Source organism: Scleropages formosus, chromosome 5 (assembly GCF_900964775.1).
Source record: "Scleropages formosus chromosome 5, fSclFor1.1, whole genome shotgun sequence".
In the NCBI taxonomy this organism is placed as follows: domain Eukaryota; kingdom Metazoa; phylum Chordata; class Actinopteri; order Osteoglossiformes; family Osteoglossidae; genus Scleropages; species Scleropages formosus.
The window spans coordinates 9,940,267-9,960,512 of NC_041810.1; the positions used below are offsets into that span (position 1 = coordinate 9,940,267).

The window sequence follows — 20,246 nt, forward strand, 5'->3', positions numbered from 1 at the left end:
CCTCCACAATAGGCTCCTTTAGAGCTTTCAATGGAGAATAATGCAAACAGAAAAAGGAAACATACGATGTGACACATGTTGCATATGTAGCTGAACTGGTGTGAGTCGGCAGTCCGGGGTGGTCAGTGTTCATACGTTTACACCCAGATATGGTCATCAGGTTGAGGGAAGTAGGGTGTTTAAGTTGAACTGTCTCATAGAGTATCCCTGAAATGGTCTCGTAGCCCTTCCAGAACTTCTAGATAAGTGCATTTGCTAATTTCAGATGTTTAAAGAAAGTGTGTATTCTATAATTTCAGTTTGAACCGTACATGTTTGAAAAACCGGAAAAGACTAAACTATTCATAGCTTGTTGGTGAGCAATGGGAATTTTAGCCTCTTTCAGTGTGTGTATATACAGTATGCTGTATGTAGCACTTGGAAATAATTTTTTTGTCTCTCCTGTTCTTCCAGACAGTGATGTGAAGCTGGTGAACGGTGACAGTCCCTGTGCTGGGAGAGTGGAGGTTCTTCATGAAGGACAGTGGGGAACTGTATGTGGACGTGGCTGGGATATAAATGATGCGTCAGTGGTGTGTAGACAGGTGTTCTGTGGAGATGCTGTAGCAGCACCGCAATACGGATACTTTGGAGCAGGAGAAGGGAAGATCTGGATGAATTATGTCTCCTGCAAGGGGTCAGAGAAAACACTGAAGATCTGTGGACATAAAGGATGGGGTAAACATAACTGTAATCATTTTCATGATGCCTCAGTCATCTGCTCAGGTAGGAGACACATAAATTACATCATGTTCTTTACAGTTGTTTGGAATGAAAAGCATTTTATATGGTACTTGCTGATACGTAAACACAAATATGTAGAGATTACATGTATTCTATTATATTTTCTGTAATATTAATTTCCACAGTTGACTGAATTATAACCCTGTTCAGGTGATACTTTGAGGTCATTGAATCCAACTGTCCTTTCATTGTCTGTGCACAGTGGATGAACTCTCATGTTCTGTACCGATTCTCCAATTTCCATAACTGCGGATTAGACATTAAATGTTTCGTTTGGCAGTATCATATTTACAAAGAAACTTATACAGTCTTCTTCCACCTTACAAAGGTATTTTATTTCTGAAATACTCTTCATAAGATGAATTCTCATAATTCGGAAACATAAACACTGTTAGATGAAATGGTATGACAGTGACCTTTTTTATGTGTTCCGGAGCCCCAAAATTGACAAAAATTTATCCTGCAATGTCCCCAGATCCCATTAAAATGGACGCAGTTACTTCAGTAATTAACATCTGTTACAACACAACAAAACAAGGCAGTTTCCCTTCTTTAACTCCTCTACAGTACGATATGGCTGTCTACCTGTGCTCGTTCGGCTCCTTCGTACCTGTTACTTATTCTACACCTATCAGACGCTCACAGAAAAAAAACACACATATGGCACTCAGTGTTCATGTATTAAGTCAACCAAAAAACAAAAAACTAAACAGAACAGTAAAGATTAAAAACAAATGTATGAAAAAATGAAAATGAATTTGCACTGAAAACATCAATTTCAATAATTTAATATGGTGTATGGGCTGGACAGCATTTTCCCCATATATTCATGTGGGTTTCCTCGCACTGTCCAAAGATGTGTTACAGGCAAACTGATGATTCTAAATTGCTATTAATGTGTGTGTGAGTGTGTCTGAGCATGTTACCGACTCTGTTGAATAGATAGACTATAGTGAGTTCAGTGTAGTGTGTACCTCACACCGTACATCACCTTGAACAAAAGTATCAGGTAAATATAGGTAGTCCGACACTTACAAATTGGTTTTATTCCAATGACCTCATCGTAAGTCAACTTAATAAAAAAAATCCTGTATTATATTAACAATTAGGATGCAAAAATAATTCAAGTCTGAATGCCACATTTTATTTGAGATTTGTTATATTTCTGATTTTACATGTCTTTCTTCTTAAATAATGCAAATATACAGTAATATAAATACAGAACAATGCAACATTTTTATGCAATGCAATTTTATTTCCTGCATTATCAGAACAATCACATTTCTCCTTTCTAGTCATTTTAAACTAGAAACTTGAATGGAATCATCAACAACACACACACACACAATGCCCCCCTCAAATAAACACAATGTTCTTTAAATACAACATTTTTGTAAATCAAATGCAGTTCTTGATGAACACACTGATTCAGTTACAAATACAGTGCCTCCGTTATTGTATGGCAGATGTAGCGGTCATTGTTAGACATTATGATGAAATGTTGCCTTTTAAAGAAAGAATTTAATAGAGTTTATGGGACAATTGTAACTATAGATCATCATAAGTTGCATATGTCATGAGTGGAGGACAGCTTGTACTAGTTAATACTTACGTGCCATATCTGCTAAATTAATGAATATAAACACTGCTCAGCTCTCAGGAGTCATGTGAAAGCCAAATTCAATCCTTGTAAATCTTGTAAAATGTCTCATAAGTTGTTTTAAAAGGACTTGTAACTTGAACGGACATACGTTGGAAGATGGCTTTAACGGCTCCCAGCACAATGTCCCAGCAGAATTCTTTGCTGGTGCACAAATCATTCTTTGTTTCCATCAGTTACTGTGGATTTCATCTAGGTGTCCTTTTATTCTATCCAAATTCACTGTGCTCCTCTTAGCATGAGTTTTTCCTCATCAGTGCCTTGTAATGTACTACTATCATACATAAAGGTTTACGCTGATTGAAATGATAGTGATTTGTTGAATGATTACTAAATGAAATACACACACACACACACATTTTCAGAACCGCTTGTCCCCTACGGGGTCACAGGGGAACCGGAGCCTACCCGGCAACACAGGGCGTAAGGCCGGAGGGGGAGGGGACACACCTAGGACGGGACGCCAGTCCGCCACAAGGCACCCCAAGCGGGACTCGAACCCCAGACCCACCGGACAGCAGGACTGTGGCCCAACCCACTGCGCCACCGCACCCCCGCACTAAATGAAATATTACTTTGAAAATAATAGTGCAGCTTTGAATAATTCCTGTTTAACTTGTACTTTGGATATTTTATTTCACCCTGCTGTAGTTTATCTATATATACATATTGTCTGTCTCTTGCCTGGTGGGGAGGAGCGGTGGCACAGTGGCGCAGTGGGTTGGACCAGGTCCTGTTCTCCGGTGGGACTGGGGTTTGAGTTCCGCTTGGGGTGCCTTGTGACAGACTGGCGTCCTGTCCTGGGTGTGTCCCCTCCCCCTCCAGCCTTATGTCATGTGTTGCCTGGTTTGGCTCTGGCTCCCTGTGACCCCCAAATGGAACAAATGGTTCAGAGAATGTGTGTATTTGTGCGTCTGTCTATTTAACACTGTGAGGGGAATGAAGTGTTAGTGAAAGCTGAAAGATTCACTTGAGATTCCCTATTGGATTACAGGTCACAGAGATGTGCGACTGGTACAGGGTACACACCTGTGTTCGGGACGAGTGGAGATCCAGCATGGAACTACCTGGGGTTCAGTGTGTGACGCTGACTTTGACCTGCAGGATGCCGAAGTTGTGTGTCGGCAGCTGGGCTGCGGGATCCCTGCGAAGGTGCTGGGAGGGTCTGCCTTTGGGAAGGGGGGATACCAAATGTGGACAGAGGAGATTCGGTGTACAGGGAACGAGTCAAATGTTTACTCCTGTCCGAAATCATCCACAAAGAAGCAGAACTGCTCACATGATGACAGCGTGGGACTTGTGTGTTCTGGTAAGATCTGAAATATGTTTTCAAGGATCTGTGTTTCAAATTTAGTACCTTAGCAGAAATTACTGTCGTGTTGCACTATTTGAATGAACAAATCTGCAATGACTGCTTTACCCCATTTGGTAGATAAAAAGGCAAATCGAAGAATTATTTAGAATTATCCTAATAGCTCATAAAATGTGATCTGATTTTCATCTTAGCCATAATACACACACACACATTTTCAGAACCGCTCGTCCCATATGGGGTTGCGGAGCCTACCCGGTGACACAGGGCGTAAGGCCAGAGGGGGAGGGGACATACCCAGGACTGGACGCCAGTCCATCGCAAGGCACCCCAAGCGGGACTCGAACCCCAGACCCACCGGAAAGCAGGACTGTGGTCCAACCCACTGCGCCACTGCACCCCCTCCTTAGCCATAATAATAAAGTCTTATTTAAAACATACATATTTCACATTACATTTTACGCAACAAATCATTCACACAGTCAAGGTCACTGATGAAAAAAGAATGTGAACTCATATATTTCGCAACTGCTGGAAGCTTCTTTTTTGGCAGTCACCTGAAGAAAATGCTTTGTGTAGCTGCTTTTTGTCAGCATTTTGGTGCATTTCTTTGTACGAACTATCCCATTTCATGCATATTTTTCACCTCTTGTTTGAATAAATCACACCATATCGTTTCAGGAGGATTGAGGTCAAGACTTCAACTCAACCATTCAAAAAATACTCTGTTGTTGATTTACTCCTGTGTTTTGGATCATTGTCGTGTTGCGTGACCCAGCTTATTTCAAGTTTTAGATCAGAAACCTGACATTCTCCAGCAGAATTTCCATATACAACTTGGACTTGATCTGTTAGTGGCTACAAACTATTCAGACCCTGACAAGCAAAGCAGCCCCACAGCACCATACTCCCACCACCATTCTTCACAGCTGGGATGAGGTTTTATGTTTGGTATGCAGTGTTTTGTTTTCTCTGAACATGGCACTATGTACATACCAAAAAGTTTGTGCTTTTGTCTTACCTGTCCACAGAACATTGTTGGAATAGTGCTGTGAAACATCTAAGTTGTTCTTAGCAAGCTTGAGACACACACCAGTTTTTTGAAGAACACTGGCTTCCTCTGTGGTTAACCTCTCACAAACACAACTCATGTTCGTTATTTTTCTGAATGTAAACTCATGATCACAGCTGTTACATGCAAGTGTAAGATGTGCCTGTGGATCCTTAGCTGTCACCCTTGGATTCTTTCAGATTATTCTGCATGCCTTTGCACTAATCTTTGTAGAGCATTCACTCTGAGGGAGAGCAGCAAATGGAATCTGCTTAGCAGTGGAGGTCCAAGCCTTTAAGAATCCTTTTTTTAATGGTTTCCAATCTTATGAGCTTCAACTCTTCTTCTGAGGTCCTTTGAAATCTCTTTTGGCAGAGCCATATTCCACATATTCCACAAAGCTCTGTTGTGAAGAGCAACTAATCAGAATATGGTTTTCATATGAAACCAAGTCTAACTCATACCTGTATTTATTGGAATATATGACTCCAATCGCCTTTTTAAGATCTTTATCCTAGAGGTTCACATATTTTTTCCATCAGTGTCCTTGACTGTTTAAAACATTTGTTCCATACAAATATAGAAAATGTACAATGTGTGCGTTTATCAAATAAGATGGTCAGTCAGTTTCCTTCTTCTTTTCTTGGTGAGGGTCCCAGTAGTAGGAAGCAGAGCAAGTGGGCCCAAACCTACCTATCCCCAACCACATGCTCTAGCTCCTCCAGGGGGACACCCAGGTGTTCCAAGAACAGACATGAGATATAATCTGTTCAGCATGCCCTGGGACTGCCCTGGGGTCTCCTCCCAGTGGAACGTGCTCAGACTAGCTCCTGTGGGAGGCGCCCAGAAAATTAACCATTGTATTACTAAATTAGTAGTAAAATATGGACAGTGGGTAGCTTAGTTGTTATAGCAGTCATCTTAAAAGGAGCTGTCATCAGACAAGGGGCACAAGTTGGGTCTCCACCGCTGCTGCAGTACCCTTGAAGAAGGTATTTACCTAAAACTGATACAATAAAATCATTGAAACTCTGTACATGGGTCAATAATTGTAAGTTGCTCAGTATACAAATCTAATGTTGTAAGCTGCCTCGGACAATGGAGTCACCTAAATAATGGTTAACAAAGAAAAACTAAAAAATGATTGAAAATAGATTTTATGCTGATAATTTTGTTAAATTCTTAGTTACAGTGTTTTGTATTTCCCTGATATTCAGCTGCCTGTCTGCTCTTTCCGCAGGGTACACAAACGGCAGACTGGCGGATGGCCTGGACCGCTGCTCCGGGAGAGTGGAGTTACAGTACCTCACTGAGTGGGGCACAGTGTGTGATGCATCCTGGGATCTGAGAGCAGCCAATGTCCTCTGTCAGCAGCTGGGCTGTGGGAGCGCTGTGGCAGTGCCAGGACAGGCCTGGTTTGGAAAGGGCAGCGGCCCCATCTGGACTGATGTGTTTGAGTGTCAGGGAAAGGAGACACACCTGTCCCAGTGTGCTGTTTCTTCATGGAACCGAGTTTCATGCTCTCATGAACACGATGCGGGAGTCATCTGTACTGGTGAGGAGTGCTGTGCTCATAACTATGCTGTAGGAGAGGAATCACAGTCAAATGTCTGTATAGAAACGATCTTCAGTAAATCAGTTCCATTGGCTCTAAAACTCATTTAAGAATAATATACTGTACACAAAATGAACTGCTGGTGCTGTAAGATACCCATTATGAGATGCTGATGTTTCTACAGGATCATCTCTCTCCAGCCTCGATGGGATGGTCAGACTGTCTGGAGAAAGTGGCTGTGAGGGTCAGTTGGAGGTTCACTACCAGCACATGTGGAGCAAAGTTCTCCTGGACTCCTGGAGCATCAGGGAAGCTTCTGTGGCCTGCAGACAGCTGGGCTGTGGTTCTGCAGTGAGGATCTACAACTTTTCCATGTCTGGGACAGGGGACACTGATGTGTGTCTCACAGGGTATCAATGCTCTGGGACTGAGTCTCACCTGCTCAACTGCAGTGCTCCACACACATTCAGCTGCAGTTCCAGCCCATATGTGTCTATAGTGTGTTCTAGTGAGTACTGATCCCTCATTATAAAGCACATTTGTGATGAGTATTGTACACACACATGCACACACACACACACACACACACACACACAGACATTGACTGAAACCGCTTGTCCCAAGCGGGGTCGCAGCAAGTCGGAGCCTAACCCGGCAACACAGGACGTGAGGCTGGTGGGGGAGGGGTCACACTCAGGATGGGATGCTAGTCTGCTGCAAGGCACCCCAAGCGGACTTGAACCACAGGCCAAACCTGCTGCACATCGTGCCCCCCTATTACACTAGTAACTTAATGTTAATCCTATACAATAGAAAAACATGGTACCTCCATCCCTGTGTATCTCCTTTCAGAACAGACATACACAGAAAACACACACACACACACAGTTTCAGAACCGCTTGTCCCATACAGGGTCACGGGCAACCGGAGCCTACCCGGTAACACAGGGCGCAAGGCCGGAGGGGGAGGAGACACCCCCAGGACGGGACGCCAGTCCGTCGCAAGGCACCCCAAGCAGGACTCGAACCCCAAACCCACCGGAAAGCAGGACCCGGTCCAACCCACTGCGCCACCGCACCCCCCTCACACAGAAAACACATTCATTACAAAGCATATCACAGAAGAATATTACTTGGATATGGGTGGATTAAACTAGTTATTTAATGTTATGCCTGTTTTACAAATACATGGTATCTTCTTTCCTTTGTACCTTCTCCCAGAACACAGGTCCCTGAGGCTGGTGGGTGATGAGGGTGGCTGTGCAGGGAGGCTGGAGGTGTTCCACCAGGGCTCCTGGGGGACAGTGTGTGATGACTCCTGGGACCTGAATGATGCTCAGGTGGTGTGCAGGCAGCTCCAGTGTGGGACGGCTCTCAACTCCACCTCTTTTGGTGCAGGAAATGGATCCACCTGGCTAGATGAGGTGGGCTGTGTGGGAAATGAGTTGTCCCTGTGGGACTGTCCCTCTTCACAGTGGGGACAACATGACTGTGGACATGAGAAGGATGTAGGCGTTGTGTGCTCAGGTATGGAATGTGGTCATTATTTTAAAAGTTAATTTTAAAAGGAAATGTGTAAAATGTGATTGGTGAAACATCAATATGTAAATAAGATGTTATTGCTTACCGTACTGCAGTGAGTAATAGTATGTCTGAGAGAGTGATTGTTGCTTACATTATAATATTTGTCAACCTCTTTCTTTTTTTGTTAGAATTCAAAGATCTGAGACTGGCTGAAGGTTGCTCTGGGCAGGTGGAGGTTTATTACAATGACACCTGGGGAAACGTGTGTTTCAATCAGATGGACGCAAACACTGTGAGTCTCATATGTCAGCAGCTCAACTGTGGGAAGAGTGGAACTGTTTCAAGTGCAGGATCTCGACTGAAAGGAGCTCCAAACTGGCTGGATATTGTCAAATGTCGCCCACATGACTCCACACTGCGGCAGTGTCCATCCTCTCCCTGGGGACACAACACATGTGGCGATAATGACATCGCCAGTATTACCTGTGAAAGTAAGTTCGCTGAAGTTATGTGTTGCACAAATTTGTAACTTTTATTTTTTTAAAATGTATTTTAATTACTAATGGGTTAAATAAGTATGTTCTCCTTGATCTGTTAGAATTCACATTTATTCATTTAGCAGACCCTTTTCTCCAAAGCGACGTACATCGCATCGAAAATACAATGTGTACATTACATTAGCAGAGAGAGACACATAGATGCAGATGTGTGATTCTTAAGTACAGTTCGTTTGTTTCAACCATATGAACCAAATTTAAACTTCAAATATTAAATTTTATGCAAGGACTTTCAAATCAACACTTTACTGTTAGCTTCAAGCCTGTTAGATTGTAATGTGGACACATTAGCTCCACTGTAAGAATGTACAAATTAATGTACAAATTAAAGAGGAACTCTTTCTACATTTTCATATGTTACCACTTGATCCAAATGTGTGTTTGTTTATCCATGGATTTGATTTTTTAAATTTTAAATTATTACTTTGAAGATTGCTAACTTGTTTATCCATTGGCGGGCATAATGGTGCAGCGGGCTTGGCCGGGTCCTGCTCTTTAGTGGGTCTGGGGTTCGAGTCCCACTTGGGGTGCCTTGCGACAGACTGGCATCCCATCCTGGGTGTGTCCCCTCCATCTCCAGCCTTGCACCCTGTGTTGTCGGGTCAGGCTCCGGTTTGCAATGACTCTACTTGGGACAAGCGGTTTGAGCCTGTGTGTGTTTATCCATTAACTATTCATGGTTATAAGGTCTAATTTAAATTTCAACCTTTACATCAAAAAAGCTGAAATTTAAATAATGCTGTAGATTTTTGATATCCACTGTAGATTAGAAAAGAATATGATGAAATGTGTTTGTATCAGGAGTAAATTTGAGTGGGACTCAGCTTTACACTCTACAGGCCAACATTGCTGATGTAAAAAGCAGCCAGTCAGCTTAATATATGTTGGATACTATTTGATGTCATACCAGTTTGAGAACAAGGTGACAGACTCTTTATCAACATTGAAATTATTTAACTAAAGTGCCTCCGTGTCTCTTCTTCCAGGCAGTGATGTGAGGCTGGTGAACGGGAACAGTCGCTGTGCTGGGAGAGTGGAGATTCTTCATCAAGGACAGTGGGGAACTGCGTGTAGCCAATACTGGGATATGACTGATGCTGCAGTGGTGTGTAGACAGCTGGGCTGTGGAGATGCTGTAGACGCACCTCTCAATGCTCACTTTGGTCCAGGAACTGGGAACATTTGGAAAGACGACACTCTCTGTGGAGGCACCGAACCAACACTGAAGGACTGTGCGTCACGTAGATGGGGAGAACATAACTGTGGTCATAATGAGGATGCTGGGGCCATCTGCTCAGGTGCACAACTCAGTTTATCATCCTATCTAAGAGGTCTATAAATAGCCCTCGTTGGGTGTTTTCGCTGAGGGCATAAAAAAGAATCTTCTCAACCTGGTTCTGTACTCCTATCCTTGTGTCTGCATTTACCCATCGTTTGTAACAGCATGTAAAACCAACCAACCAAACAAACATGCACTGAGCTGATAAAGAGACTTCAGGGCACATTGTTTCATCCAATCACTTGAGTCCACAAAATAATAAATGATCTACATTTTACACTGACTTCGTGTTTTGACCAGAAGAGGTGAGCAGGAAGGTGTCACACTTTTTTTTACATTGTTTCACTACAATCCCTTGCCATCTGGCATTTTTTTGTTCCAGTCGAGTTAATTTTTCCAAAATATTTTTTTTCAACATTGCCAACAGCATACAGTATTTTGTGAATTTGCGTTACTGGGGTATTAGTTGCGTCACCACCCCTGGGAGCAGTTCTGTAGATGACTTGCAGGGGACCTTACAGCAAACAAACCAGTAGGATTCAACACACCTCTTTTCAACCAAACCATCAGACAATCTTTAAGACAGTGAAGAACATCTATGGACTTGGCGAAATCTCGACCAGTGCTCGTGATCTTCTCTCCTTGCCTCTTGAAGTTCACTCTGTCCAGTGTTCCTTACCTGTTTGTTCATGCCTTTAATTTACCTATTCCTTGTGTTCTTCTTGTCCCTCCTCATTGTCCAGCTCCCTGTCTTCATTGTCCTTCAAATCCCACAGTCAGCACGTCTTCAAGTCTCTGTTTTTAATCGCCATCAAGTTCACTTCTACCCAGCGTCACTGCTTCACTATTGACTTTTGCACCTGTACACAAACTGCATTTCAGTTCACATCACCACTGTCTCTACAAACATGACAAGTATTTTCTCTGTAAAGTGTAAAACTGAACAAAATACTCTATAATAATGATAGCTGATTACTTCTTAACACTCAGGTCATCAAGATGTGCGACTGGTACAGGGTACACACCTGTGTTCAGGGAGAGTGGAGATCCGGCATGGAATTACCTGGTACACAGTGTGTGATGCTGACTTTGACCTGCAGGATGCCGAAGTTGTGTGTCGGCAGCTGGGCTGCGGGATCCCTGCGAAGGTGCTGGGAGGGTCTGCCTTTGGGAAGGGGGGATACCAAATGTGGACAGAGGAGATTCAGTGTACAGGGAACGAGTCAAACGTTTACTCCTGTCCGAAATCATCCACAAAGAAACAGAATTGCTCACATGATGACAGCGTGGGACTCGTGTGTTCTGGTAAGATTCGAGTTGCAAGGTACACCATCTACTTTGTTGGACACATAACTATTAAAACAGTATACAGAACCGCTTGTCCTGGGTGTGTCCCCTCCCTCTCCAGCCTTGCACCCTGTGTTGCCAGGTTAGGCTTCAGCTCACCGCGACCCTACTTGGGACAAGTGGTTTCAGATAATGTGTGATTTATAATTGCTGGCTGCCTTAGTCAAAGGTGTCCACTAAGTGATTAATGGAAAAGCTGAAAATAATGATGCGTTGTCTTCACACGCTTTATACAGTCTTCATTGTTGACAATTTCAACAGATAACATTCCAATACATTTTATTACTGATCACCGTTACTGAGGACCACAAGATCTGTACTGTAAACACTGTGGATACAAACTGAATTAATTCAGTCCCACACTACTATTCTGTTTGTGTGGTCTTTACTGCAAAATATCAGCTGACCATGTAAATAAAAGTAGGTTTCACTCTGCAAGAAACACATTTTAAAAACTTTTTTTTTGAAAGAAGATGATTCAAGAAAATCCAAATATAAATGAACTCAACGATTTTTTTTGAAAGTTTTACATTTTCAGCCCCCAACAAAACCTGTATGCTGCCATTTTTTTAAAAATCCTCATTTACAGTGGTCTTTATTTCCATAATATTTTACTGTGTCATTCTTTTCCATACAGGGTACACAAACGGCAGACTGGTGGACGGCCCAGACTCCTGCTCTGGGAGAGTGGAGTTACAGTACCTCACTGAGTGGGGCACAGTGTGTGATGCATCCTGGGATCTGAGAGCAGCCAATGTCCTCTGTCAGCAGCTGGGCTGTGGGAGCGCTGTGGCAGTGCCAGGACAGGCCTGGTTTGGAGAGGGCAGTGGTCCCATCTGGGCTGATGTGTTTGAGTGTCAGGGGAAGGAGACACACCTGTCCCAGTGTGTTGTTTCTTCATGGAACCGAGCTCCATGCTCTCATGAACATGATGCAGGAGTCATCTGTACTGGTGAGGACCGCTGTGCTCAACACTGTACTGTAGGAGAGGGGTCACAGTCACATGTCTGTATAGAAACAATCTTTTGTACATCAGCTCTGTTTACTATAAAACTCTCTGGAAAAAATATACAAAGCACAGAATGAACTGCTGGTGCTGTAAGATACCCATTATGAGATGCTAATGTTTCTACAGGATCATCTCTCTCCAGCCTCAATGGGACGGTCCGACTGTCTGGAGAAGGTGGCTGTGGGGGTCAGTTGGAGGTTCACTACCAGCACACCTGGAGCAGAGTTCTCCTGGACTCCTGGAGCATCAGGGAGGCTTCTGTGGTCTGCAGACAGCTGGGCTGTGGTTCAGCAGTGAGGATTTACAGCTCCTCCCTGTCTGGGACAGGGGACACTGATGTGTGTCTCACAGGGTATCAATGCTCTGGGACTGAGTTTCACTTGGGGAACTGCAGTGCTCCACACACATTCAACTGCAGTTCCAGCTCATATGTGTCCATAGTGTGTTCCAGTGAGTACACATGACTTCTAAATTGAATTCATAATGAATATTGTTTGGATATGGATGGATTACACTAGTTATTAAATGTTATGTATGTTTTACAAATACAAGGTCTCTTCTTTTTGGTAACTTCTCCCAGAGCACAGGTCCCTGAGGCTGGTGGGTGATGAGGGTGGCTGTGCAGGGAGGCTGGAGGTGTTCCACCAGGGCTCCTGGGGAACAGTGTGTGATGACTCCTGGGACCTGAATGATGCTCAGGTGGTGTGCAGGCAGCTCCAGTGTGGGACGGCTCTCCGCTCTACCTCTTTTGGTCCAGGAAATGGATCTATATGGCTGGATGAGGTTGGCTGTGTGGGGAACGAATCATCTCTGTGGGACTGTCCTTCTGCCCAGTGGGGAAACCATGACTGCGTTCACAAGGAGGATGTGGGAGTTGTGTGTTCAGGTCAGTTCTTTTCACAACATAAGACCTGGTAAACAGAGAAGATATTCTGGGAGGGAGTGTTCATAATACCTTGCACTAAGATATAACGAAGAAAAATATAATGTAGCAATGGTTCGTGGTCCTACTCTAGTTCTTACAAAAATTTTAATTTTCAAATATGAATTAAATAATGTTAGCAATTTGTTTATCCAGATGGATAATTCAATTCTTCCAGTTTTTGGTGATGTGACATTGTCAAGACTGAGAGTTGACAAGCAGGATGGTGGACCCAAAGCAGGGTCTTTTCTGCGATCAGGAGGGACAAGGCAAATATCATAGTCAGGGACAGGCAAAGGGTCAGGTCGTTTGGGGAACGTTATTTGGGGTCGAGAATCCGGAGACGTAATCAAAAGGGGCAAAGTAGTGGGTCTTTACCGTGGGAGTTGTGGAGCCAGTCAGGGGAGCAGGTAGGGGTGGGACAAAGAACAGAAGCAAGTTCGGAGGACAAGTGAGTGCAAAGGGAAGAGTTGTTTCGATTAAGATTTCCCAGCGGGAAGGCGATGGTTTGGTGCCTTATACTAAACTGTCCTGACTGGCACCAGGTGTCCTCATTTGGTGTGTGGTGGTTCTTACAGATGTCTTGTGCTCTTGCTAATATCAAGTTCTTGTCCATTTCTTGCAGAGTACAAAGATCTGAGACTGGCTGAAGGTTGCTCTGGGCAGGTGGAGGTTTACTACAATGGCACCTGGGGAAACGTGTGTTTCAATCAAATGGAGACCAATACAGCAAGTGTAATATGTCAGCAACTCGACTGTGGGAAGAGCAGGACTGTTTCTAATACAGAATCTCGACTGAAAGGAGCTCCAAACTGGCTGGATATTGTCAAATGTCGCCCACATGACTCCACACTGTGTCAGTGTCCATCCTCTCCCTGGGGAAAGAATAAATGTGATGATGGTGAAGTGGCCCTCATTACCTGTGAACGTAAGATAATTTTGTTACTTTGTTTTCCAGGGCTTGGTTCTGTAGTTTTGCTAATTCCATAAATTCAAGTATGTATCACTGCAGTGACCTAACCCTTAAACAGGAGACACCTGGCACGGTACATTGACATTAAATCACTTTATATAAATATAAAGACATGGCCTTGTGAACAGAAGCTTACATTTTCATGTCTCAGTTCCCATTACTGCTATAATACCATTGAGGAATTACCTTGAATTGCTCTGGTAAAAACTACCCTCCTGAATGAATGGGTAAATAATTGTAAGAAAGTTAGTTTGTTAACAATTGCTTTGGGCAATTGTAAACTGTAAATTGCATTTGATAAAGGTGTGAGCTGAAAAAATATTCATCAGTGGACAATTCTGAGAAAACTTACTCAGAGCATGAAAATGAATTATTAAAATTATACATATGAAGGTTCCTGCAATAAATCCATTCGGGGTGTATGCTGCTTGCTTTGCGCACTAGTTTTATGGGATAGGTTTCAGACCACTGTGACTCTGCCGTAGAAAGAAATGCTGTTGAAAGTGTGTGAGTAAATATACATGACAAAGGTATTTTGACTGGAGAACTTTCCAGTATTTATAGAGTCACCCACATAACTCGGTGGGAATTAAATTTCTCCATCTGTCTTCTCTCTCCAGAAAAAAATGTGGCTTTGAAGGGAACGGCAACTCAGTCGTCCCAATATGACTCTTATGGTGCTGCTGGCAATGCTATTGATGGAAACAGAAATACAAAGTATACAGATGGGTCCTGCACTCACACCAAGCAGGACTCCAAACCATGGTGGAGACTGGACCTGCAGGATGTTTTCACTGTGACCTCAGTGACCATCACCAACAGAGGGGACTGCTGCTCGAAGAGAATTAATGGAGCAGAGATTCGTGTTGGAAACTCCCTGGATGACAATGGCAACCAGAATCCCCTGTACACAGTGTTGTTATCCTTACTGGCATGGATTTTGAGACACTTTTTACCATCAAATGTATTTAATCTAATATGTGTAGAACTTTAAATGTATTTCACATTTCAGATGTGCAGTGGTTCCCTCCATCGCAGCAGGACAGTCCAGTTCCTTCCAGTGTAATTGGACAATGGGACGCTATGTCAACGTGGTCCTCCCAAAACCCGGCATCCTGACTCTGTGTGAAGTTGAAGTTAATGGACACGATAGCAGTGGTTGGTATAAACCGGAAAGGTGTTTCTGTCTTATTAGTTATTAAAATCTCAGTATCACAGTTAGAGATGTCTTGACACTAGTGATTCAACAAGGTTTACATAAAAAGGTGTTGGTAGAGAGCTACAAAACTGATCATAACTCAGGAGATTATGACTGCTGATGACTTAATTAACGATCTGCAAAGACTGTGTGGAAGTCCAATGTTCATATCTGAAAGAACTGTGGTTTTGTGGTTCTGACGAGGCTTCCCATTTGCTCTAGTTTCAGAATATACTTATTAACATTACATACATATTACATATACATATTAGATTAAAATTAACGACGGGAAACTATGTTCCAGAGTACATTCAGTTCAGACTTGTCCAGTATGTCATTCTTTGTCAGAGTATCTTGCTGCTTTGTGGTCAGTCACAGTCTTTATTTACCCTCTAGGCTACCTGCCCCTGAGACTGCAGGGGGGCAACAGGATGTGCTCAGGGAGGGTGGAGCTGTGGTATGAGGGCTCCTGGGGGACCATCTGTGATGACTTATGGGACATAAATGATGCCCAGGTGGTCTGCAGACAGCTGGGCTGTGGGGCAGCACTGAAGGCTCATGGGAATGCTGCCTTTGGGAGAGGAAACGGTCCAATTTGGCTGAATGAGGTAAAGTGCTGGGGCAGTGAGCGCCACCTGTGGGACTGTCCTCACTCTCTTCAGGACCACAGGACCTCCTGCTCTCACAAAGAGGATGCTGGTGTTACCTGTGAAGGTGAGAATTGCTGTGGAGCTTCATTTCTCTCAGTATGGATTTCTGTCGTTTCAACAGTTTAACAAAAAGATCCGTAAAAGATATAATGAGGGAAATTTCAAACAAAAGTATAATTACAAGTTGCTGTGTCTGGGGTTTCATTGTTAATGATTAAATTGGAAGGGGGCGCAGTGGGTTGGACCGAGTCCTGCTCTCCAGTGGGTCTGAGGCCCAAGTCTCGCTTGGGCTGCCTTGTGCCGGACTGGCGTCCTGTCCTGGGTGTGTCCCCTCCCCCTCCAGCTTTACGCCCTGTGTTGCCGGGTTAGGCTCTAGCTCCCCGCGACCCTGTATGGGACAAGCTGTTCAAATGATGTGTGTGATGATGTGTATATATATATATATATATATATATATATATATATATATTTCTGCATTTATATTGTATTTATAGTGTAATGAAGACCACATGGTGGTTCTGGTCTCTGGTTTGTATAGCATGGTGGCCACGTCGGTAGGACTGGTGTCTCATTACACTAATTTTGTGAGAATTGAAGTGGATTTGATCCCAGCTGTCTCCCTGGAGTTGGCATGTTCTCTCAGTGATCGTGAGGGTTTCCTCTGGATACGCTGGTTTCCTCCCACCATGAGGAAGTAGGGAGTTTTGTGTAACGTATTAAAGCAGATTAGATAAAAACATCAGTTAAATCCCACATTTTACATTGCTTTCATTTCAGTTAATTTTTACAGACTGAAAAGCATCTGCTAAAACAATCAATGTACATGTCTTGTGCTGCTCAGCTTTTGGGAGGCAAAAAAAATCCAAATTTGTTTAATCAAAATGTTCATTTTAAACTGATTTTGTTTCAATTTTTCAGGCATATCTTCTGAATTTACGTCTACTACAGGTGGAGTAAAATTTCTGTGTAACTATTCTCAGTGTACATTTGGGTGACTTAATCATACCTACTACATGTATAATTATATGTACCCACCAAATAATTTCTTTCAGAAATTCCAGGAACATCCACAACTAAAACCTCAGCAAGACCAGGTATTTTCACTTACTTTTTGTGCATGTTGACAGTGGGCAGATGAATTACATACTTTCTGTGCTCTGGATCAGGAATATATTATGCAACTCTCTCTATGTTACTCCTTCAGATGTTACCAAAGCACCACGCCAAACACCCTTGTCCATCCCTCTTGTGGTGTTCCTGGTGCTGGGGGCTCTGCTCTTCCTACTGCTGGTGCTTCTGGCTGGACAGTTGTACCAGAACAGGGTTCTGAAGAGAGGTACAGAAGGACACTGCTGATTACATGATCTTTCATACACAAGCAGCATAGTTCATTTGGACAGATCTGGCCTTTTAAGGGCTTTTGGTAGAACGAAATGATTTTACTCTGTCTGTGTTTCCACCCCTACAGCCCTGTATCAGGGGGGTCTCACCCCTCTGCATGAGGCCATTTATGAAGAGATAGAGTACAACTTGACCAGAGGAGAGACGTACAGAAACCCCAGAAAAGGTGACAACATCTTATTGTCCTCTTCATATTTGGAAAGAAGGTAGCTAACAGAAATTATACATTATTCACAACTTTTGGCAAAATGTTGTACTTTAACAATGACTCATTCATTATTCATTATTCAGGTAGGAAGTTACCATGGAATATTACTAAATGTAGTTTTGGTCCATACAGATACTCTTAAAAAGGACAAAACATACAGTGGCTGTAAGGGCTTAGGAATGTTTGATTTAGGAATTTTTAAAGATTAAAGTCTTGGGGGTTTGTCACAATTAATAAGCTTTTATTGAGAGTGAACAGAATATGAAAAAACTTGAGAAGTGCCTAGAAGTTAAACATTGCAAATCCTTTTGTGATAAGCTATAGGAGGCTGGGAAGAAAAAATACCTTTATTTTCAGTGATTTTACTTTAGTTTTAACTGTAACATAATACAAAGTTAATAAAACATAACAAAATCATAATGCAACCAACCTCACAACCTAATTTTTATTTCTGAAAGACCCTGAAGGCCACTGGAATATCGGGAGGATGGAGAGACATAGAACATGTTCATTTTTTATTCCTTTATCTGAGGTATTTAAAGAACCTCACCTGTGAACAAATGGTGGGACATCCATATTATATAACTCCAGTTGATTATGATTTAATGGTAAAAGTGACTTTAACCAGTTTTTACCTGTAGATCTTTAGACAAAAGACACAGGAAAGGACAAACAAGTGGGAGCAGTTTTGCTGTTTAGAACTGAGACAATCGAGAAAACTATGAGTAGTGCCACATAAACAACATTGTACAAAGTGGTTCTACAGTCAACTTCCTCTTTTATATAGAGTCCTGACTGTAGAGCACATGTAAGGAGTGCAGTAGGAGCGCTCAAGGAAGGGGAACCTCAGGCGTTCTTCACCAGGATTTATAACAGAGACCTTGGAGTTACAAACAAATTGAGTTACAAGCAGACTAACAGACTGAATAGTGCTTGTAAGTTGAGGATCCAGTGTACTTGGGAATCTTTCACAGTTTAGAAATTCAGCTTTTGTCAGTTCACGATTATAAACTTGAACATCTAATGTATATAAAGGGATACTGGTGAAAAGATACCCATACTATAAGGTCATGGTAGTGCATTTACCATATTTAATATGGTAATGCATTTACCATCTCCTGGTGAAGTTTTATGCAGCTATTACTGTGATGAACGTCGCTGCATATGGTGAAGGAAAGAAACTAACTGTGCTTAAGAGCCACACATCTGCAGCTATGTCTCTTTCTGCTAATGCAATGCACAAATTGTATTTTCTATAAGATGTGCATCGCTTTGGAGAAAAGCGTCTGCTAAATGAATGAATGTAAATGTATATTTACAAAAAAAACTGCAGAAATTTGCAGAAAACCACAATTTTCCAACGGTTACATGTGCATATTTCAAATGTCTCTCAATGAGATGATACCTTCTGTAGATAAAAATTAGTCTGGCAGGTATGAAAAACTGTTAGGCTTCCATCTGTAACCATGTGATGGGAGCTGAGAAACCACACGAGGAGCTCGCAGCTGCAGTGCTGTAAACGGTCCAGATGAGAGACAGCAGCCAATAGGGAGGAAGAGGATGTTGGTGATAAGAGTGTCAGTTAGCGTTCCTGGGTGTGGGCGGTAGCTGCTCGAACCTCACACATCCTGTCTTCTCTCAGTGTGTGAGGCATCAGCAGAGAGAACTTCATGTATCTTCTCTCTGAGGACAGGACTGAGTGTGTGTCTCCTTCACAGGAAGTGTCCTGTCTGAGGATGTGCCCTCTGGGTACGAAGATGTGGAGGACAGTGAGGGAGACCCCCTCTCAGGTAGGGGGCTTGTTGTGTGTGTGTGTGTGTGTGTGTGTGTGTGTGTGTGTGTGTGTGTGTGTGTGTGTGTGTTCTCTAGTTAAACTGGAACTATTACTGACAGTCCGACTGATACCATCTGAGCATAATTCCTTTTAATTATGTTCTGTGTTCACATGTTGCTTTCATGTATTGTCTTTTTGTGTTTTATTTCAGAATATTGTAATTATAATTAAAAAAAACATACATTTTTCATTCTTTATTACTCTCAGGGACAGATGAGAAGAAAGAATACTATGACGATACTTTTCCTCTGGAGAGGAGTGCTGGTGGGTTTCCGTTGGGGGCTGCAGGTCATTCCAGGGTATCACTAATATCAGTGAATAATCTGCAAACATAATCTGTCATTATCATAAAAGATTCTGCTCTATATTAACAAAGTAAGAATTCAGTCTAGAGTGAATTTTTTGAGAACAGCAGTTAAGAAAAAATGAATGGAAGTGACACTAAAACTGCAATTAGAAATAAGCAGTTTTTCTCTTTCGAGGTTCAAATGTAATTAATTTATGTATTAAATAGGATTAAATGTATGAATATTTTTATCATTTTGTCGCAGTGGAGATTTGTTCATAACAGACTGAATTGATCCTTCATGTCCTGTCCAGAATGTATGATTTATTAATTACATCAACAAGTTTTCCAAACGGGGGATGTGGTGGCGCAGTGGGTTGAACCACCATCTTGCTTTCCAGTGGGTCTGGGGTTCGAGTCCCGTTTGGGGTGCTTTGCGATGGACTGGTGTCCTGTCCTGGGTGTGTCTTCTCCCCCTCCGGCTTTATGCCCTGTGTTTCCGGGTTAGGCTCCGTGACCCCATATGGGACAAATGGTTCTGAAAACATGCTTTCCAAATGAAAAACCAGTTCAGTTAATGTTAATTAATATTTATATTATGTGATAATAATATCATGATAGTTATACGAGTTTTGACAGAACTGAACTTCTTTTAATATAAAAGTATCTCACCACTTTCGAAATGTGTTACATTTAA

At 42.5% G+C, this 20,246-nt stretch overlaps 1 protein-coding gene across 1 annotated transcript in view; it reads left to right on the top strand.

The window, feature by feature from the left end:
* LOC114910506 (antigen WC1.1-like) overlaps positions 1-20,246 on the top strand; it is a 64,888-nt gene that overhangs the window by 4,714 nt on the left and 39,928 nt on the right. The window contains exons 2-21 of the mRNA XM_029251886.1: positions 454-765; positions 3,447-3,752; positions 6,047-6,361; positions 6,546-6,869; positions 7,583-7,888; positions 8,074-8,376; positions 9,429-9,740; positions 10,712-11,026; positions 11,706-12,020; positions 12,204-12,527; positions 12,658-12,963; positions 13,625-13,927; positions 14,593-14,878; positions 14,985-15,130; positions 15,567-15,884; positions 16,739-16,768; positions 16,873-16,914; positions 17,025-17,156; positions 17,289-17,387; positions 19,148-19,219. Coding sequence (XP_029107719.1) covers positions 454-765; positions 3,447-3,752; positions 6,047-6,361; positions 6,546-6,869; positions 7,583-7,888; positions 8,074-8,376; positions 9,429-9,740; positions 10,712-11,026; positions 11,706-12,020; positions 12,204-12,527; positions 12,658-12,963; positions 13,625-13,927; positions 14,593-14,878; positions 14,985-15,130; positions 15,567-15,884; positions 16,739-16,768; positions 16,873-16,914; positions 17,025-17,156; positions 17,289-17,387; positions 19,148-19,219 — 4,866 coding nt within the window. The remainder of the gene's footprint in view (positions 1-453; positions 766-3,446; positions 3,753-6,046; positions 6,362-6,545; positions 6,870-7,582; positions 7,889-8,073; positions 8,377-9,428; positions 9,741-10,711; positions 11,027-11,705; positions 12,021-12,203; positions 12,528-12,657; positions 12,964-13,624; positions 13,928-14,592; positions 14,879-14,984; positions 15,131-15,566; positions 15,885-16,738; positions 16,769-16,872; positions 16,915-17,024; positions 17,157-17,288; positions 17,388-19,147; positions 19,220-20,246) is intronic.